Here is a 23,043-nt window from a genome sequence, read left to right on the forward strand (position 1 = left end):
AGTGTATCAAGATAGATAAATCCCCAGGACCTGATGAAGTGTATCCCAGGCCATTGTGGGAGGCTAGGGAGGAAATTGTGGGTCCTCAGCAGAGGTATTTGAATTATCGACAGCCACAGGTGATGTGCCCAAAAATCGACAGGTGGCAAATGTTGTGCCTTTGTTTAAGAACGGCTGCATGGAAAACCCTGGGAACTACAGGTCAGTGAGCCTAATATCTGTACTGAGTAACTTAGAATAGAATTGAATCTCTACAATACAGAAGGAGGTCATTTGACCCATCGAGTCTGTACCCACCATAATCCTACCCAGGCCCTAACCCCATGACCCCACACATTTACCCTGCTAATCCCCCTGACACTGGGATAAATTTAGCATGGCCAATCCACCCAACCCACACATCTTTTGGACTTGTTGTTAGAAGGTATTCTGAGAGACAGGATCTATAGGAATTTAGAGGGGCAAAAACTGATTAGAGACAATCAGCGTGACTTTGTAAGCGGAAGATGATGTCTCACTGAACTTGAGTGAATTTTTTGAAAGGATAATCAAGAAGGTAGATGAGAGAAGTGCAGCTGACGTTGCCTACTTGGACTTTTTTGACAAGGTACCGCATTAGGTTAAACCTCATGGGGTCCATACTGATGTAGCCAATTGGGAATTGGCTTCATGACGGAAGACAGAGGATTGTTGTAGACGGTTGTTTTTCAAATTGGAGGATTGTGATCAATGGTGTGCCTCGGTGCTGGGTCCACTGTTATTTGTGATTTATATTAATGATTTGGATGGGAATTTAGGAGGCATAATTAGTAAGTTTATAGATGACATCAAGATTGGTGGCATAGTGGACAGTGAAGAAGGTTATCTAGGATTGCAATGGGACCTTTACAAATTGGGCCAGTGGGCTGATGAATGGCAGATGGAGTTTAATTTAGATAAGTGCAAGGTGATGCATTTTGGTACAGTGAACCAGAGCAGGATTTACTCAGTTATTGCTCGGGCATTGAAGAGAGTTGTAGAACAAAGAGATCTAGGGACTTAGGTTCATAGTTCCTTGAAAATGGAGTCAGGAGTGGATAGGTTAGTGAAAAAGGCACTCAGCATGCTTGGTTTCATTGGTCAGAACATTGAATACAGGAGTTAAGACATCTTGTTGAAGTTGTACAAAGACATTGGTAAGCGCACACTTGGAATACTGTGTACATTTCCAGTCAGCCTATTATAGAAATGATATTACTAAACTAGAAAGAGTGCAGAAAAAAACTACTAGGATGTCACTGGGATTTGATGGTTTGAATAATAAGGAGAGGCTGGATAGACTGGGACTATTCCTCTGGAGCATAGGAGACTTAGGGGTGATCTTATAGAGGTCTAGAAAATAATGAGGGGCATAGATAAGGTAGATAGTCAACATGTGTTCCCAACAATAGGGGAGTCTAAAACTAGACAGCATAGGTTTAAGGTGAGAGGGAAGAGATACAAAAGGGTCCAGAGGGGCAAGTATTTTACACAGAGGGTTGCGAGAATCTGAGACGAGTTGCCAGATGTAGTAGTAGGAGGAGGCACAATTTTGTATTTTTAAAAAGCATTTAGACGGTTACAGTTGGTGGAGAGGGATATTGGCCAAACATGGACAATTGGGACTAGCGTAATGGTAAAAACTGGGTAGCATGAATATGTTAGGCCAGAAGACCTGTTCCCATGCTGTAAACATCTATGACTCTAGGCCATCCCCTCTCCTTACAGTCTTGGTGTGTAGGGGACAATTTCAAAGTCTGTGGAGGATACAAAACTTGGAAGTATTGTAAAATCATGAGGAAGACAGACTGGAACTTCAAAAGGACATAGATAGGCTGATGGCAGATAAAGCTCTATCCAGAGAAGTGTGAGGTGATATTTTGATAGGAAGAACATGGAGAGACCATACAAGATAAGTGAGCGAATGTATTTGGGAATTTGGATAAAATGGTGCTTATTTGGTTTCTAACTACTTCACTCTTCAGAAAACAGTCTTGTCCTGCTGCAGGAATTAGCAGTTTAGCATACATGTATCTAATAAGTTTTTCAGATTTCATAGAATCCATATAATCATTTAAATCTCTGGAGTTCAGAAGTAGGTCATTCAGCCCACAGAGTCTGCACTGACTCTCTGACAATATCTTATCTGGGTCCTGTCCTTACCCCATCCCTATAGCCCCATGCATTTATGATGCCTAATCCATAGGCATTCTATGGATTGTGTGAGGAAAACTGGAGGAAACCCACACAGACATAGGGAGATTATGCACACTTCATAAAGACAGTCAAGCAAGCCAGAATCAAACCCGGGTCCCTGGTGCTAACTGCTCTGCCACCAAGCCGCCCTTTCCGTTTCTAAAATTTAAAATAGTACTGAAACTGTTCGTTTGTAAGTTGAAAATATATAAAAAGCACCATAAAGAATTTAAGAATTAAATTCAGTAACTATTTAAAACACATTTAGGATGGCAGGATAGGTGGTGTGTCAGATGTGATCCAGGACATACATGTCTGCAGTATGATTCTAAGCTGAAGCTCCTCAAGCCTCAGGCACTTACTGCAGAATGAATACTTCATATCATTCTTCACCCAGGTGAATGAGGATAATGGTGTGGGATTCAGGGAGAGGGACTGAGAGATTCTTGAGCAAATTAACATAGGCAGCACGGTGGCACAGTGGTTAGCACTGCTGCCTCAGGCGCCGGATTGTGGTGACTATGGGGATTTCACAGTAACTTCATTGCAGTGTTAATGTGAGCCTTACAATCACATCCTTCCGATAGTGAGATGACCAGAACTGCACTTAGTAATCCATCTGTGCCTGAACCAATGTTCTGCATAGTTCATTATTCTCTTCATGCTCTCATTTTCCATGCTGCAACTGATAAAAGCAACTACTCCGTATGACTTCTTAACTATTCCGTTCAGCTGATCTGTTGCCATCAGGGATCTGTGAATAAGTTTACCCACTCAGATATGTGGTGGGTAAATTGCTGGAAGGCATTTTATAAGAACATAAGAACATAAGAAATAGGAGCAGGAGTAGGCCATCTAGCCCTTCGAGCCTGCCCCGCCATTCAATAAGATCATGGCTGATCTGTCGTGGCTCAGTTCCACATTCCCGCCATCTCCCCATAACCCTTAATCCCCTCTCTTATCAAGAACCCATCAACCCGCTTCTTAAAAATATTTAGCGAGGTAGCCTCCACCACTTCAATGGGCAGAGAATTCCAGAGATTCACCACCCTTTGAGTGAAGAAGTTCTTCCTCAACTTCGTTCTAAACCGCCCCCCCCTTTATCTTGAGGCTGTGCCCCCTAGTCCTACTGTCCTTTCTGAGCGGGAAGAGTCTCTCCACCTCTATCCTATCCATCCCATTCATCATCTTATACGTCTCAATGAGATCTCCCCTCATTCTTCTAAACTCTAACGAGTACAAGCCTAGTTTATTCAGCCTCTCCTCATAGCTCAACCCCTTCAACTCCGGCATCACCCTAGTAAACCTCCTCTGCACTCCCTCCAAGGCCAAAATATCCTTGCGTAAGTACGGCGCCCAAAACTGCACACAGTACTCCAGTTGCGGCCTCACCAATGCCCTATACAGCCGCAGCAAGACCTCCCTACTTTTATATTCAATCCCCCTCGCTATGAAGGCCAGCATCCCATTAGCCTTCCTGACCACCTGCTGCACCTGCAGGCTGGGTTTTTGCGACTCATGCACAAGGACCCCGAGGTCCCTCTGCACCGTCGCCTGCTGAAGTTTTTTGCCATGTAAGTAATAATCCTTCCTACCATTATTCCTACCAAAGTGGACCACCTCGCACTTGCCAACATTAAATTCCATTTGCCAGTTCCTGGCCCATTCGCCCAGCCTATCTAGATCCTTCTGTAGACTCTCCACACCCTCCGCGCAATTTGCCATTCCACCAATCTTGGTGTCATCAGCAAATTTCGACACCATACACTTGGTTCCCTCCTCCAGATCATCATTTTGAGAGACAGGATCTACAGGCATTTAGAGATGCAAGGACTAATTAGGGACAGTCAGCATGGGTTTGTGAGTGGAAAGTCATGTCTCAAATTTGATTGAGTTTTTTGAGGGGGTAACAAAGAAGGTAGTTGAGGGCAGTGCAGTTGATGCTGTCTACATGGACTTTAGCAAGGCCTTTGACAAGATACTGCATAGTAGGTTGTTGCATGAAGTTAAATCTTACGGGATCCAGGGTGAGGTATCTTAATGGATACAAAATTGGCTTCTTGGTTGTAGAGGGTTATTTTTCAAACTGGAGGTCTGTGACCAGCGGTGTGCCTCAGGGATCACTGCTGGTTCCACTGTTATTTGTCATTTATATTTATGATTTGGATGAGAATATAGGAGGAAAAATTAGTAAGTTTGCAGATGACACAAAGATTGGTGGCACAATGGACAGTGAAGAACGTTATCTCCAATTGCAACAGGATCTTGATCAATTAAGCCAGTGGACTGACAAATGGAAGATGGAGTTTAATTTAGACAAATGCGAGGTGATGCATTTTGGTAAATCGAACCAGGGCAGGATTTACTTAGTTAATGGTAGGGTGTTGGGGAGAGTTACAGAACAAAGAGATCTAGGGGTACATGTTCATAGCTGGTGGACAGAGTGGTGAAGAACGCATTTGGCATGCTCGGTTTCATCAGTCAGAATATTGAATTCAGGAGTTGGAACATCTTGTAGAAGTTGTACAAGACATTGGTAAGGCCACACTTGGAATACCGTGTATGATTCTGGTCACCCAATTATAGAATGGATATTATTAAACTAGAAAGAGTGCAGAAAAGATTTACGATGGTGCTACTGGGACTTGATAGATTGAATTATAAGGAGAGGATGGATAGACTGGGACTTTTTTCTCTGGAGCGTAGAAGATTGAGGGGTGATCTTATAGAAGTCTATAAAATAATAAGGGGCAGAGATCAGCTAGATAGTCAATATCTTTTCCCAAAGGTAGGGGAGTCTAAAACTAGAGGGCATATGTTTAAGGTGATACAACAAGTGTCCAGAGGGGCAATTTTTTCACACAGAGGGTGGTGAGTGTCTGGAACAAGCTGCCAGAGGTAGTAGTAGGTACAGTAGTAGGCAGGTACAATTTTGTCTTTTAAAAAGCATTTAGATAATTACATGGGTACAATGGGTATAGAGGGATATGGACCAAATGGGGGCAACTGTGATGAGCTTAGGGGTTTTAAAAAAAAAAGGGTGGCACGGACAAGTTGGGCCAAAGGGCCTGTTTCCCTGCTGTAACTCTCTATGACTCTAATAAATAAACTTTAAATTTTACTTTAACAGAAGGAAGGACAAGATATTGGAGGTGTTGGCAACCTTAAAAGTGGACAGATCTCCAGATCCAAATGAATTGCACCCCAGGCTGCTCTGGGAGGCAAGGGAAGAGATTGCATGTGCTCTGACCCAAATTTTCAATTCCTCTCTAGCTACAGGAAAGGTGCCAGATGACTGGAGAATAGCTATTATGGTTCTGCTATTTCAGAAGGGTTGTAGATATAAACCAGACAACTTCAGACCAGTAAGTCTCATATCAATGATAGGGAAGCTATTAGAGAAATGTCTAAAGGAGAGCATCTACCTCCACTTGAGAGGCAAATCTCAATCAGGGATAGTCAGCATGGCTTCATCAGATGGAGGTCATGCCTAACAAATATAATTAAACTTTTTGAGGAGGTGACCAGGTGTGTAGACGAGGGTAGTGCAGCCAATATAGTTTAGAGGATTTCAGCAAAGCCTTTGACAAGGTTCCACGTGGGATACTTGTAAAAAACGTATGTTCACATGGGATAAGGGTAATTTGATCAAGTGTGAGGTGATACACTTTGGAAAGATTAATTTTACAAGGAAGTATTCAATGAATGGTAGGGCACAATGACCTTGTTGTCTTTTTCCACAGATCTCTGAAAGTGGAAGGACATGTTAGTAGGGAGGTGAAAAGGACACATGGGGTATTTGCTTTTATCAGTTGAGGCATAGATTGAGGCCACAGCTAGAGTACTGTATGCTGTTCTGGTTGCCATATTATAGGAAAGATGTGATTGCACTGGAAGGGGTCCAAAGGCAATTCACCAGGATAGAACATTTAAGTTAGGAAGAGATGTTGCATAGGCTTGGTTTGTTTTCACTGGAGCAGAGATGACTAAGGGGTAACGTGATTGAGGTGTACAAGATTATGAGAGACATGGACAGAGTGGATAAGGAGCAGTTGAAGGGTAAATCATGAAGGGACTTAGGTTCAAGGCGAGGGGTAAAGGTGTTTCAGGGGGAATGTTAGGAAAAACATTTTTACTCAGAGGGTGATGATGGTCTGGAAATGCGCTGGCTGGCAGATTGGTAGAGGTGGGTTACCTCACATCCTTTAAAAAGTACCTGGATGAGCAGTTGGGATATTCAGGGCTATGTGCCAAGTGCTGGCAGATGGGATTAGGTGGGAGTTCAGGTGTTCCTAATGTGTCAGTGTGGACTCGATAGGCTGAAAGATCTCTTCTGTGCTATAAGATTCTATGATGGAAGGTTGTGATGAGAAGCCTGTGACCAGTGATGCACCACAGAGATCGGTGCTGGACCTTTGCTGTTTGTTATATATATTCATGATTTGGATATGATTGTAGAAGGTATAATTTGTCAGCTTGCAGATGACATGAAAATTAATGGTCTTGTTGATAATGGTCTTGGGCTACAGACTTATATTGATCAGCTGGTAAGTTGAGCATAGTAATGGCAGATGAAATTTAATCCTGATTAAGTTTGAAGTGATGTATTTTGGGAGGCTTAATATGGATAGGATATACACAATGAACTGTAGGTCCCAAGGGAATGTTGAGGAGCAAAGGGATCTTGGTGCACAAGTCCATAGATTCCTGAAGAAGGCAGCATCTTCAGGAGTGGTGAAGAAGTCATATGCACTGCTTGCCTTCATTAGCCAGGGCATAGAATATGGGAGAAAGGAGATTGTGGTACAATTGGTTAGGCAATAGCTGGAATATCATGTCTGGTTCAGGGCATCACACTTCGCAATGCCATGATGGTATTGGAGAGAGTGAAGAGGATGCTGCATGGGATAGAACGTTTCAGCTATAAGCTGGATAGGCTGTGTTTGTTTTCCCTGATGCTGGCGTTGGACTGGGGTAAGCATAATAAGAAGTCTCACAACACCAGGTTAAAGTCCAACAGGTTTATTTGGCAGCACAAGCTTTCAGAGTCTCAGACTCCTAAAGAAGAGTAGGGCAATGGATATTGTCTACATGGACTTCAGCAAGGCCTTTGACAAGGTCCTCCATGGCAGACTGGTGCAGAATGTGAAGTCACATGGGATCAGAGGTGAGCTGGCAAGGTGGATACAAAACTGGCTCGGTCAAAGAAAATAGAGTGCAGTGGAAGGATGCATTTCTGAATGGAGGGCTGTGACAAGTGGTGTTCCTCAGGGATCAGTGCTGGCATCTTTGCTGTTTGTAATATAGATATATAGATATATTCTATATATATAAATGATTTGGAGGAAAATGTAACTGGATTGGTTAGTAAGTTTTGGGTGACACAAAGGTTGGTGGATTTGTGGATAGCAATGAGGACCATCAGAAGATACAGCAGGATATAGATCGGTTGAAGATTTGGGCGGAGAGATGGCAGATGGCGTTTAATCCGGACAAATATGAGGTAATGCATTTTGGAAGGTCTAACACAGATAGGAAATATACAGAAAATGGCAGAACCCTTAAGAGTATTGATAGACAAAGGGGTGTACAGGTACACAGGTCACTGAAAGTGGCAATGCAGGTGGAGAAGGTAGTCAAGAAGGCATATGGTGTGCTTGCCTTCATAGGCTGGGATATTGAGTTTAAAAATTGGCAAGTCATGTTGCAGTTTTATAGAACCTTAGTGAGGCTGCACTTGGAATATATTGTTCAATTCTGGTCGCCACACTACCAGAAAGATGTGGAGGCTTTGGAGAGGATACAAACAAGATTTACCAGGATGTTGCCTGGTATGGAGAACATTAGCTATGAGGAGAGGTTGGAGAAACTTGATTTGTTCTCATTGGAGCAACGGAGGTTAAGGGGAGACCTGATAGAAGTCTACAAGATTATGAGAGGCATGGACAGAGTGGATAGTCAGAAGCTTTTTCCCAGGGTGGAAGAGTCAATTACTGGGGGCACAGGTTTAAGGTATGAAGGGCAAGGTTTAAAGGAGATGTACGAAACAGATTTTTTACACAGAGAGTGGTATGGGGGGGAGGAGGGGGGAATGGGGGTGAATGAGGGGGGAGGAATGAGGGGGTGTTGGACGGTGGGGTGGGATGGGGGGTGGAGGGGGAGGGGTACCGGGGAGGTGCCGGGGGAGGTAGTGAAGGTCATGACTTTTAAAGGGTGTCTTGACAAGTACATGAATAGGATGGGATTAGAGGGATATGGTCCCTGGATGGGTTTTAGTTAAGTCGGGCAGCGTGGTCGGAAGGCTTGGAGGGCTGAAGGCCTGTTGCTGTGCTGTAATTTTCTTTGTTCACTTGTTGTCCCCATGTCTGTGTGGATTTCCTCGAGATGCTCCAGTTTCCTCCCACAGTCCAAAGATGTGCGGGTTTGGTGGATTGGCCACGTTAAATTGCCCTTTAGTTTCAGGGGTACTAGCTAGGATGAATGCATGAGATAGGGCCTGGGTGGGATTGTGGTCAGTGCAGTATCGGTGGGCCGAATGTCCTCCTTCCACACTGCAGGATTGTACTATTCTATACATCTCGCAGCAGAAGTCCTGGAAGAGTAATCAGCAGTAAAATTCCTGACTATTTCCTTTACATGTCATCCCTATTAATTACTAAATATCTCAGTTATCTGCACTGTGTTTTCATAAAGAACCATTATTCCAAGCATTATTTTGTAAATTGAGTTTGTGTCTATATATGCCCTGTTTGTGAACAGAACTCCCGCTTACCTGATGAAGGAGCAATGCTCCGAAAGCTAGTGGCTTTTGCTACCAAATAAACCTGTTGGACTTTCACCTGGTGTTGTGAGACTTCTTACTGTGTTTTCATGAAGAAACCCTCCCCCTCCACTAGATTTCAAGAACAGGGTTAACATGTACATCATTGCATTTGTGTTTAGCCTTTCAACATCTACAGCAAAGGTCAAACTGGTTATTTACCTGGGAGTGATTTAGAACCTGTTTTTTGATTGAGGCCTCGGGCTCGAATTACTTCAACTTCCAGCTGCCCTTTCCGATCTACCATTCCAATCTGAATGTCACCTGGGGAGATAAAGGAAATTTAAAATTTAAATAGATATATTCTTTGGCTTCATTCACCTATACCAAACACAGGAAAATGGAACTGTTTCCAGACAGTCTGAGGGACACCAAAATTTACAGCAGGCATTACAGCCAATTTTCCCAACTTTGTTATATATAAAATTGATCATATATAAAATATTGATGCAGGATAAATCACATGAGTGTTCTCAACAATGAAAATTTACTTGCTATCAGAGGATACCGATAATACAATGACACCAGCATAAATGATTATCACAGTTATTCTAGAGATGTGTCTCCAGTTACGTAAGCAAAAGATTTAACTTTGCGGTCTCTGACTGCTTCAGGGAGCAGAATACTGAGTATAAAAACTAACTTGCCTCGGGGTTTTGTGGCCTAGTCTCCAGGAAGTAGTTGGAGGGTGGATCAGCAGAACATTGAGTAAAAAACTAAAAGAAAACCTGAACAGGTCAGAGGCTGGAAATACTATGTCGAGTAACTCACCTCTTGACTCCCCACAGCCTATCCACCATCTATAAAGCACAAGTCAGAAGTGTGATGGAATATTCCCCACTGGCCTGGATGAGCTCCAACAAAACTCAAAAAGCTTGACACCATGCAGACAAAGCAGCCTGCACCATATCTACAAACATTCAATCCCTTCATCACTGACGCAAAGTATAGCAATGTGTACTATCTACAAGATGCACTGCAGCAATTCACCAAAAATCCTTCAACAGCACTTTCCAAACCATGACCACTTCCATCTAGAAGGACTAGGGCAGCAGAACATGAGAACACCGCAAGTTCCCCTCCAAACCTCTCACCATCCTGACTTGGAAATATATCGCTGCCATTCCTTCGCTGGGTCAAAATCCTGTAATTCCCTCCCTCACAGCATTGTGGGTCAACGATTCAAGAAGGCAGCTCACCAATACCTTCTCAAGGGCAACTTGGAATGGGCAATAAATGGTGGCCAGCCAGTGACACCCATGTCCCACGAATAAATAAAAAAAAAGACCTTCTGCAGTGATGTAGGGGTGCTAAATTAGGCTAACAGAAAACACATAATCTTGGTTAGAAAACATTAACGCAACACTGATTGAAGAGTGAATGATCTTAGAAAATGGACAGCGCTGACAAAAGCAGTCATTATAAAAGACAGCTAGTAACAAGTATTCTTCATTTAAAACATGTATTTTGAATTTATAAAATTAATGCAGTTTGCTTTTAGAATACATTTTGTGAAACTTCAGCCAACAGCAAGATAGAGCAGGGTTTGATGGGATGAGTTAGTAGATGGAGCCTGCATTCCGAGGGACAATAGTTTTACTGTGTGCAGCTACTTTATCAGCAGTTGTCAGGAACAAAATGGCTACCAACGTCAGTTTGATATAGCTCAAAACTGATAATGCAGGTGCAAGGCAGACGTTAGGATTTTCTCACAGTTGGACTCGTGTCACATGGGTTTAAGTCTGCAGGAATCATTTTTCCATTTCATAGTCCAGTGTGTTGCTGGGCAACACAGGAAGGTACATCTAAAATTAAGGACATGAGCCCAGAATGTAAATTGTTACTGGTCGAAGATGGTGACAGAGCTGATTATTGACTGATTTGTATTAATGTTTATTGGATAATGCCTATCGGAAAGGTGGGAAAAATGATTTTGAAAATGTATAATTGCCCTCATTGAGGCATTGTTCTTCACAGTGATATTGGGCCGTCCGTATTCTCTACCTGGAGTGCTGAGCTACTTTACATCATTCTCCTTTTGGTTAACAAAGTCGTGTTTTAAAATCTGAATTTCATGAATCTCTGTATTTGGTTTAAGTTTAGCAATGCATTACTTTAAAAGTAAACCCTTGTCAACATGCAGGTTGATGATGCATGCACGATCAAGAAGGAAAAAAGTAGAGATCTCTGCATAACAAGAAACTAGGCTCATTCAAAGTGGACTGCTTAAAAAGAAGCACTAAAATATTCCTCTGGCAGTAAAATGACTGAGGCAACATATCAACATTGTGTGGATTTGACAGTAAAAGAAACTCCACCTTTGCATCCCTCTCTTCCTCCGCAACACTCCCACCTCAGGGAGGTTATTCTGTGGGTCAAATTGTGGGAAACAGAGAAGTTACACACAAGTTCTAACGATGGACTTCATACGCTAAATGGCAGAATTGGGAGATGGTGATGCTGTGGTAATGTCACTTGACTAATGATCCAGAGATCTAAAGTAATGGTCTCAGGTTTGAATCCATGGCAGATGGTGAAATCTGAATTCTGTAAAATTCTGGAATTAAAGATCTAACGATCACTATGAAACCATTATCATTTATCATAAAAACCCCTTTGGTTCACTAGTGTCCTTTAGGGAAGGAAATCTGCTGTCCTTACCAGGTCTGACTTAGAAATCAAAGAAATCATATCATAGAAATCCCACAGTACAGAAAAAGGCCATTTGGCCCATCGAGTCTGCACCGATTACAATCCCACCCGGGCCCCACCCCCATATCCTTACATATTTAACCCATTGATCCCTCTAACCTACACATCTCAGGATACTAAGGGGCAATTTTAACATGGCCAGTCAACCTAACCCACACGTCTTTGGACTGTGGGAGGAAACCGGAACACCCAGAGGAAATCCACGCAGATACAAGACTACTGTGCAAACTCCACACAGACAGTGACCCAAGCCGGGAATCGAACCCAGGTCTCTGGAGCTGTGAAGCAGCAGTGCTAACCACTGTGCTACTGTGCCGCCTGTGTGGTACAACAACGTAGTTGACTCTTTTTCAGAGTTAAAGTTTATTTATCTGTCACAAGTAGGCTTACATTCACATTGCAATGAAGTTTCTGTGAAGATCCCCTTGTCACCACACTCCAGAACCTATTTGGCTACATGGGAGAATTTTAGCATGATCAATTCACCTAACCTGCACATCTTGGACTGTGGGAGGAAACCAGAGCACCCGGAGGAAACCCACGCAGACAGTGACCCAAGCCAGGAATCGAACCCGGGTCCCTGGGGCTGTGAGGCAGCTGTGCTAAGCACAGTGCCACTGTGCCACCCCGCCACCCCTTATATGCCTTCAGGAATGGGCAATAAATGTTGGCCCAGCCAGTGATGTCCACATCCTATAAATGAATAAAGGGAAAAAAAAAGTTTTGAATCAGAATGGTCATCACAAAAGAGATTCAGGATAGATCAAAGTGCCTGAGTACCAATTCCTTCTGCACAAACAATGTTGCACACTATTGAGGAATGCCCCTTCTGCATTCTGAGGACTTAAAACTCAATAAATGAGGAGGATATAGTTACTGTGAAAATCTCTGAGTCATCACATTCTGACACCTGTTTGGCTACACTGAGAGAATGTTAGCATGATCAATTCACTTAACCTGCACATCTTTGGACTGAAGGAGGAAACCAGTGCACATGGAGGAAACCCACACAGTGACTGTATAAAGAGGATGTAGAGGTTTGTTTCTCAAACTGGAGGCCTGTGACAAGCGGTATGCCTCAGGGATCAGCATTGGGTCCACTGTTACATGTCAGTTATCTTAATGATTTGGATGAGAATATTGGGGGCATGGTTAGTAAGTTTGCAGATGACACCAAGATTGGTAGCATAGTAGATAGTCAAGAAAGTTATCTCCGATTGCAACAGGATCTTGATCAATTGGGCCAGTGGGCTGACGAATGGCAGATGGAGTTTAATTTAGATAAATGAAATGTGATGTATTTTGATAGATTGAGTCAGGGCAGTATGTAGTTAATGGTAGGGAATTGAGGAGAGTTACAGAACAAAGAGATCTAGGGGTACATGTTCATAGCTCCTTGAAAGTGGAGTCATGGTGGACAAAGTGGTGAAGAAGGCATTCAGTATGCTTAGTTTCATTGCTCGGAATATTAAATACAGATGTTGGGATGTCTTGTTGAAGTTGTACAAGACATTGGTAAGGTCACATTTGGAGTACTGTGTACAGTTCTCGTCACCCTATTACAGAAAGGATATTATTAAACTAGAAAAAGTGCGGAAGAGATTTACTAGGATGCTACTGGGACTTGATGGATTGAGTTATAAGGAGAGGCTGGATAGACTGGGACTTTTTTCTCTGGAGCGTAGAAAGTTGAGGGGTGATCTTACAGAGCTCTATAAAATAATGAGGGGCATAGAGTAGCTAGATAGTTAGTATCTTTTTCCAAAGATAGGGGTGTCTAAAACTAGAGGGCAACGGTTTAAGATGAGAGGGGAAAGATACAAAAGTGTCCAGAGGGGCAATTTTTTCACACAGAGGGTGGTGAGTATCTGGAACAAGCTGCCCAGAAGTAGTAGTGGGGTTGGGTACAATTTTGTCCTTTAAAAAGCATTTAGACAGTTACATGGGTAAGATGGGTACAGAGGGATATGGGCCAAATGCAGGCAAGTGGGATTACCTTAGGAGTTTAAAAAGGGCGGCATGGACAAGTTGGGCCCAAGGGTCTGCTTCCATTGCTGTAAACGTCTATGACTCAGTATCACTTGGCTTCAGGGATTTTCATTCATTAAGTAAATAAATCAAAGTTTGTTAGAATTGAGAAGGTTTATCAAGTTTTATCCATGTTGTAAGTTTATTAGCAAGTAGTAAGATTTACTAGCAAGGCTATTAACTGATGCAGGGCTCTAACAACCTCCATGCGCCAAATGCAAACTCCAGATGCATCCCATGACCTGGACTTTTATGCAGGAAGTGGCAACAGTTGCAGCCACTTGAATTTCAGGTTTTGGAATTTCAGCAGCAGCTGACATCACTGTGATGTATCTATGAAGTTGAGAGCATGGATAGCATAATTATAAATCTGGTCACCCCTCATCTTAAGCGGTTGCAATGAAAGGGTGAACAACAGATAGTCAAATAGAAACTGACAGATAGTGCATCCATTCTCTGACCAGTATTCAGTTCTGAAAATTGATGAGTGATGGTTCATCTGGGAAGTGAAACCAGATCCATGTCCATGGAACTTGGTACAAGGAATAGCGTGAAAGACCAATGGAGATGATTTGGCAGTTAGAGAAATAGACAGTTAGGGGAATAGAACATACAGATAAGGGAATAAACAGTTAGGGGAATTCAAAAACCTTCAGAGTACTCCCAGTCCCACAGCACAAGTGAATATAGAAATAGAAGGGTAAAGCAAATGGTTATGTGGCTAGAAAGATGGTGCAGGAGGGAGGGCTTTCGATGCTCAGGACATTGGGATCTGCTTTGTGGGAGATTCAACTTGTACATTACTTAAATAGGACCAGGAATAATAACCAGAAAGGAAAGCCAAGGATGCACAGAACACTGAAGAAGACAAACAGCACTGATGGCCCCAGCTTCCTCGGTTAGTTTTGGATATCATGTTTCATTTCCTGATGCACAATCAACAACGGGTTAAAGCAGGGCTGCTTAGTGCCACTTCACTTTGACAGATGCTTCTATTGTATGCTTTAGTCAACTCAAATGAGGGTGTCTGCATCCTATAGCTGAGGGAAAGCTGTTCAACTTGGCAAGGCTGCACGCCAAGGCCAAAGTGCCTAATGTGCCAGTCTGTAAGTTGCTTTTTGTTGATTTTTTTTGTTCATTTATGGGATGTGGGCATTCTTTGGCTGGGTTAGAATTTATTGCCCATCCATAATTGCCCTTGATCTGTGTGGTTTGCTAGGCCATTTCAGAGGGCTGTTAAGATTCAACCACATTGTTGTGGGTCTGGAGTTACATATGGGTCAGACCAGGTAATGACAGCAGATTTCCTTCTTTAAAGGAGATTAATGAGCACAGTTGGGTTCAATCAATAATGATTTGATCATCATAGATTTTAAATTTCTACTGAATTAAAATTTCATCATCTGCTATGGTAGGATTGGAAACTGGGTTCCCAGAGCATTATGCTAGATTTAGGCTACTATTCCAGTGACAATACCATTACACCACTGCCCTCCCGTAAATGAATTGGATGCCATTATGGAGTCTGGACTGACAATCAGTGTCAGGAAGACCAAAGTTGTGCACCAAGACTTTGATCAATATTGATAACCTCACTCTAGATGCCACCAACAGTTTCACATACCTTGGATGAACAATTGCTAGTAATCTGTCCCTTGATGCTGAAATCAGCAGCAGGATTGCCAAGCCCACAGCTATCCTGATAAATTTGAAAAGTTGAGTGTGGACCAACTACAAATTACTTCGTATATTCTTGTGTTTATTGCCTTGTGTTCTCAGTAGCAAGTCATGGTTAACCAAGAAAAGCAGCTAAACACCTTCACCCTTCAATATCTCAGGCACCTCTTGGTGAATATGGAAGTACATCAGCATTTTTGCTTTTCTGAGTCTGTGATGATTCCATTGACGACCTATTGGTTGAAGATTTTAACTTCCCCTATATTGACTGGGACTCACTTAGTGCTAGGGGCATGGATGGGGCAGTGTGTAATGGTTTGTAAGGAGCTTCCAGCTTCTTGAAACAGTATGCAGATAGTCCAAGTAGGGAAGGGGCCGTACTGGACATGGTATTGGGGAATGAGTCTGGCCAGATGGTCAACGCTTTAGTAGGGGAGCAATTTGGGAACAATGACCACAATTCAGTCAGCTTTAACGTACTGGTAGATAAAGATAAGTGAAGTGCTAAATTGCGGGAAGGCTTTATAATATGAGGCAGGAACTGAAGAATTGGGGGCAGATGTTTGAGGGCAAGTTAATATCTGGCATGTGGGAGGTTTTCAAGTCTAAGCTGATAGGAATTCAGGACCGGCACATTCCTGTAAAGATAATGGATCAGTATGGCAATTTTTGGGAACTTTAGATAACAAAAGATATTGTGAGCCTAGTCAAAGAGAAAAAGGAAGCATTTGTCAAGACTAGGAGGATGGGAACACATGAAGCAAGTGTGGAATACAAGGAAAGTAGAAAGAAACTTAAGCAAGGAGTAAGGAGGGCTAAAAGGGGTAACGAAAAGTCATTGGCTAGCAGAATCAAGGAAAATTCCCAGGCTTTTTATACATATATAAAGAGCAAGGCCCACTCAAGGTTAGGGAAGTGATCTATGCATGGAGCCAGAGAAAATGGGCAAGGTATTAAACGAGAAGGACTTGGTGGATGATGATTCTGGGGAAGGTTGCGTAGATAGTTTGGGTCATGTTGAGATCAAAAAGGAGGAGGTACTAGGGTTCTTGAGAAGCATTAAAGTAGACAAGTCCCCAGGGCCTGATGGGATATACCCCAGAATACGGAGAGAGGCAAGGGAGGAAATTGCTGGGGCCTTGAGAGAAATATTTGTATCCTCACTGGCTTCAGGGGATGTCATGATGTGGAGATGCTGGTTTTGGACTGCAGTAAACACAGTAACCTGGTGTTGTGAGACTCCTTCAAGTCCAGCAGGTTTATTTAGGCCATTCCCACCCCCTCACTTCTTGCCTTCAACCAACCACACAATCTCAAACAGACTATTGTCCGCAGCAAACTACCCAGCCATCAGGAGAACAGTGACCACACAACCCTGCCACAGCAACCTCTGCAAGATGTGCTGGATCATCGACATGGATGCCATCATCTCACGTGAGAACACCATCCACAAGGTACACGGTACAGATTCTTGCACTCGGCCAACGTTGTCTATCTAATAAGCTGCAGGAAAGGATGTCCCAAGGCATGATACATTGGGGAGACCATACTGATGCTACGACAGTGGACGAGTGAACACCGCTCGACAATCACCAGGCAAGAATGTTCTCTTCCTGTTGGGGAACACATCAGCGGTCACAGGCATTCGGCCTCTGATCGTTGGATAAGCGTTTTCCAAGGCAGCCTTCACAACACACGACAGCGCAGAGTTGCTGAGCAGAGACTGATAGCCAAGTTCCGCACACATGAGGACGGTCTCAACTGGGATCTTGGGTTCATGTCACACTATCTGTAACCCCCACAACTTGCCTGGACTTGCAAAATCTCACTAACTGTCCTGTCTGGAGACAATACACATCTCTTTAACCTGAGCTTAAACCTCTCTCCACTCACATTGTCTATATCTTTGAGATTTGACTACGTGTGAAGACTCGCATTCCAACCATTATTCTGTAAATTGAGTTTGTGTCTTTATATGCCCTGTTTGTGAATAGAACTCCCACTCACCTGATGAAGGAGCAGCAAGCGCTCCGAAAACTAGTGGCTTTTGCTACCAAATAAACCTGGTGTTGTGAGACTTCTTAAAGGGGATGTCCTAGAGGATTGGAGAATAGCCAATGTTGTTCCGTTGTTTAATAAGAGTAGCTAGGATATTCCAGGTAATTACAGGCTTGGGGGACCTATTGGTTTTCTCTTGTTCCTATTCCTTCTCGTATACCGGCTTGTAAAAAAACTAACAACACTGGAATGAGACAGAAAAGCAAAATGCTGGAACCACTTAGCATCTGTGGACTGTTCAACCATATAGCTTCCTATCAGAATAGGGGAAAGAATCAAAGGTAAGCAACTGATTTAGTAGAATGAGCAGCGAGTCTTCCATCAGTGGTGGGAAAATTATTGGAGAGGATTCTTTGAGACAGGATTTACTCCCACTTGGAAACAAGTGGACATATTAGTGAGAGGCAACATGGTTTTGTAAAGGGAAGGTCGTATCTCACTAACTTGATTGAGTTTTTTGGGAATTGACAAAGACAATTGATGGGGGATGTTGTTTTCAGCATGGCCTTTGTTCCCTCATGGCAAACTGATACAGAAGGTGAAGTCACACAGGATTAGAAGTGAGGTGGCAAGATGGTCATAGAAGACAGAGGGTAGCAGTGAAAGGGTGCGTTTCTGAATGGAGGGCTGTGACAGATGGCGTTCCTCAGGAATCAGGGACCTTTGCCATTTGTCATGTATATAAATAATTTGGAGGAAAATGTAACTGGTTTGATTAGTAAGTTTGCTGACAACACAGGTTGGTGGAATTGTAGATAGTGATGAGGACCATCAGAGGATACAGTAGGATATAGATTGGTTGGAGACTTGGGCGGAGACGTGGCAGATGGAGATTAATCCAGACAAATGTGAGGTAATGCATTTTGGAAGCTCTAATACAGATATGAAATATACAGTTAATGACAGAATCCTTAAGAGTATTGATAGGCAGAGGGATCTGGATGTACAGGCACACAAGTCACCGAAAATGGAAACTAGGTGGAAAAAGTAGTCAACTGGCAAATGGCATGCTTGCCTTCATCGGCTAGGCACTGAGTTTAAAAATTGGCAAGTCATGTTGCAGCTTTATGAAACTTAGTTAGGCTGACTTAGAACATAGTGATCAATTCTGGTTACCATACTACCAAAAGGATGTGGAAGCTTTGCAGAGGATACATAAAACATTTACCAGGGATGTTGCCTGAAATGGAAGGTATTAGCTATGAGGAGATGTTGGAGAAATTTGGTTTGTTCTTACTGGAATGCGACAGAGATTGCGGGCCAACCTGACAGAAGTCTACAAGTTTATGAGGGACATGGACAGAGTGGATCATCAGAAGCTTTTTCCCAGGGTGGAAGAGTCAATTACTAGGGGTTTAAGATGTGAGGGCAAGGTATAAAGAAGATGTATGAGGGAAGTTTTTTTACGCTAAGGATGATGGGTGCCTGGAATTTGTGCCGGGAGAGGTACTGGAAGCAGATAGGTCAGTGAGTTTTAAGGGGCATCCGGACAAATACATGAATATGATGGGAATAGAGGGATATGGTCCTCAGAAGAGTTTTAGTTCAGTTGGGAAGCATGGCTGGCACAGGCTTGGAGGGCCTGTTCCTGTGTTGTAACTTTCTTTGTTCTTTGTTCTAATGTGAGCTGAGTGGATGACAGCAACATCCTCTGGTGAGCTTGTGTAAGAGCAATAGGATACCTAGGTCTACAATGACAAGGATATCTGTCAGTGAGATTTCAAGTTTCTGGGGCTTTATGGACAGTCAGTAAGGGCATGGAAAAAGCAGATAAAAGAAATGGCCAAATGGCAGAAAAAAGAGTCCACATCTATCAAAAATATAATTCAACTTCGGACCTACGCTATTCATCTGTGCCAGCAGCAGAAGGGACTGCCTTTAAAAAACTGGCCTCAATAGCCACAATAAATGATGTTCAATCTTGGAGTGACATATACTGTGACAGACATCTGTCCTGGGACAGATGTATGCCATTACCTAGAGGCCAAACATTTATGTCTGAAAGATATGACTGAAAGAATGTCTCAACAATAGAAGCCCCTATTAAATTAAATATCAAAAACATTGGAAAAGAAAGAAAAATATTGCAAATGCTAGAAATCTGAAATTAAAATAAACAAAATCTGGGAAACACGACATCACATATGGGAAAGAAACCAGGAACAGATTGAATTCTGGATTTGTAGATGGTACAGCACATTAGAAGCTGCAAGAGTAATTCAGCTGGCCCAATTCCTCTAACCTAACTTGTAGCCCTATAATATTTTTTACATCTAATTCCCTTCTGAAATCATGATTGAATCTCCCTCCATCACACTCCGAAGCAGTGCATTAATTATTTGCTGCATAAAAGGTTTCCCTCATATTGCCTCCAGCTCTCCTCTGGTTCTCAATGGGAACAGCTTCTATGTCCTGTGTTCAGACCCTTCGTATTTTGAACATAGATCTCCTTTCAACCTTCTCTTTGTGAAGGAGAAAGTTACAACTTCTCCAATCTACCATTTAGAAAGGCACAGATTAATCAAAGATGGATTTGTGAAAGGCTGTGTCTGAAGAACATCATTTAATATTTATGAGGTCACAACCTATGGTTGATGAAGGTCATGTATTTGATGTAGCCTATATGAATATTACCAAAGCATTTCATAAAATATGGCTTACCTTTTCTCTATTTTCAATAGACCCCAGCATATTTTGTGAATTTATCCAATTTATCAGACTTGATAATGTCTCCAATATTGCCAATTTTCTGTAGGGATCACATCAGCTCAAACTGCCTCAGCTTTTCACCAGTTCATTGTCATCTTTACTTTATTTAGTTTCTTTCTGTTCTCAAATTTAAAGATCCACCATTGTTTGTTTTCATTTTACAGCAGGTTATTACATGGTATTTCTTGTATTATTCTCCTGCTGCTCATTCTACTAAATCGCTTGCTTACCTTTGATTCTTTCCCCTATTCTGATAGGAAGCCATATGGTTGAACAGTCCAAGGATGCTAAGTGGTCCCAGCATTTTGCTTTTCTCATTCCAGTGTTGGTAGCTTTTATATAAGTCAGTATACGAGAAGGAAAAGGAGCAAGAGAAGACCAATAGGTCCCCCAAGCCTGTTGCACCATTCAATACAATCATGCTGATCTTCTATTTTTACCTTCTCCCTATATCTATTAATCCCCTTAGTGTGCAAAAATAAAGATTTTTTGCAATGTGCAGGGGTGTGGGGTAAGGGCAGGGGAATGGCACAAAATCACGATGCTCAATTAGAGAGCTGATGTGTAATGAGCCAAATGGCCTCTTTCTGCGCCGTAACAATTCTATAAATTGGAGCAAAGTGTTTGAAGGGGGCATCAAGAGTGCTATCAGCACTTGCTTAGTATTGATGCTCAGTTTAGATTTCACCAGATTTCATTGCAGCCTTGGCCCAAATATAGACAAAATAGCTGAATGCGAGACGTGAGGTGAGAGTGACTGCCCTTGACATCAAGATAGCATTTGATCAAGTGTGACATCAATGAGCCTTTGAAAAACTATTGTCAATGAGAATCAGGCAAAAACTCTCCACCGGTTTGAATCATGCCTGGCACAAAGGAAGATGCTTGTGTGGTTGGAGGTCAATCATCTCAGGTTTAAGACATCACTGTAGGAGTTCCTCAGGGTAGTGTCCGAGGCCCAACCATCTTCACCTGCTTCATCAATAACCTTCCTTCCATCATAAGGTCAGAAGTGAGATGTTCGCTGATGACTGCACAATGTTCAGCATCATTTGTGATTCCACAGATACTGAAGCAGGGAGGTCTTGCTGCAACTGTACAGGGCACTGGTGAGGCCGCAGCTGGAGTACTGTCTGCAGTTTTGGTCACCGCACTTGCGCAAGGATATTTTGGCATTGGAGGGAGTGCAGAGGAGGTTCACTAGGCTGATACCGGAGATGAGGGGGTTAGACTATGAAGAGAGACTAAATAGACTGGGTCTGTACTCGTTGAAGTTTAGAAGGATGAGGGGGGATCTCATAGAGACGTATAAGATAATGAAAGGGATGGATAGGGTAGAGGTAGAGAGATTCTTCCCGCTCAGAAAGGACAGCAGGACTCAAGGGCACAGCCTCAAGATGAGGTGGGGGACAGTTTAGAACGGAGTTGAGGAGGAACTTCTTCACTCAAAGGGTGGTGAATCTCTGGAATTCTCTGCCCGTTTAAGTGGTGGAGGCTACCTCGCTAAATATATTTAAGACACTGGTAGATAGGTTTTTGACAGACAAGGGAATTAAGGGTTATGGGGAGAAAGCGGGAGAGTGGAACTGAGCCACTTCAGATCGGCCATGATCTTATTGAATGGCGGGGCAGGCTCGAAGGGCTAGATGGCCTACTCCTGTTCCTATTTCTTATGTTCTTATGAAGCAGTCCATGTCCAAATGCAGCAAGATGTGGACAATATCTAGATTTGGGCTGACGAGTGGCAAGTAACAATTGCATCACACAAGTGCCAGGCAATGGTCATCTCCAACAACAGAGAATCTAACCATCGTTTCTTGTCATTCAATAGCAGTACTATCGCTGAATCCCTCGCTACCAACATCCTGGGGGTTACCATTTACCATAAACTGAACTGGACTAGCCACATAAGTACTGTGGTTGCTGTTGTTGTTCGTCCATTGTCATTGATGAGGACCTCGACAACATTAGTCATTTTGAGGCTGGTTGCAGTGTGTCCGAAGATGACTGATCAAGCCAATTTGGGCACGGAATGTCCTGGCACATGTGGTTGCAACAGCAGGTCAGAGGCTGGAAATCCTGACTCCCCAAACCCAATCCACAAGGCATTTGCCTGGATGAGTGCAGATCCAGCAACATTCAAGAAGCTCAACACCATCTTGCTTGACTGGCACCCCATCCACAAACATTTATTCCCTCCACTAGCTACATGTACCATCTGCACGTTCTGCCCTAAGTCACTCATCAACAAGGATGTGACTGCACTAGAAAGGGTGCAAAGGAGGTTTAAATGAGTGTTTCAGCTATGAAGAGTTAGAATCGTAGAATCCCCACTGTACATTCGGCCCATCCAGTTTGCACTGACTCTCCCAAAGAGCATTTCACCCAGGCCCACCCTAAGAAGGCAAATGTGAACCTAGCCAGAAATGCCCACATCCCATAAATTATATTTTAAAATATTTAAAATTTTTGCACACAATGGATGCTACAGAACTTCTCGCTAAATTCTGTGTTGAGTGTGGGTGGCCAAAGATAAAAACTAGGGGTGGAATTTTCCCAACCCACCTGCCATAGGAATCGTAGCAGATGGCACAGAAAGCAAGAGCGTTCACCTCAGGTTGCGAAATTCTAGTCTTGAAACTCACGTGGCCAGAAAATCCTGCCCTGGGACTTTTTAACTTGGGAAAAATTGCTTTGTAAAAGGTTTCTGAGGGAGACCACGCCATATTATGAAGAACTTTCTTTCATTCTGTGCTAAGCCTGTATTTAACAACTTTGCAATATTCATCTAGTTAATCTCTTCTTCAATTATCAGGACATTCAAT

The 23,043-nt window shown here is 42.8% G+C and overlaps 1 protein-coding gene across 23 annotated transcripts in view; it reads right to left on the minus strand.

The window, feature by feature from the left end:
- Positions 1-23,043, minus strand: part of LOC145344815 (regulating synaptic membrane exocytosis protein 1-like) — a 743,305-nt gene that overhangs the window by 14,258 nt on the left and 706,004 nt on the right. For all 23 annotated transcript variants that reach the window (XM_080191997.1, XM_080192005.1, XM_080191995.1 and 20 more), the window contains one exon: positions 9,197-9,298. In XM_080191997.1, the coding sequence (XP_080048123.1) occupies positions 9,197-9,298 (102 nt within the window). The remainder of the gene's footprint in view (positions 1-9,196; positions 9,299-23,043) is intronic.

This window comes from Carcharhinus amblyrhynchos, chromosome 7 (assembly GCF_965287045.1).
Source record: "Carcharhinus amblyrhynchos chromosome 7, sCarAmb.v2.hapA, whole genome shotgun sequence".
In the NCBI taxonomy this organism is placed as follows: Eukaryota; Metazoa; Chordata; class Chondrichthyes; order Carcharhiniformes; family Carcharhinidae; genus Carcharhinus; species Carcharhinus amblyrhynchos.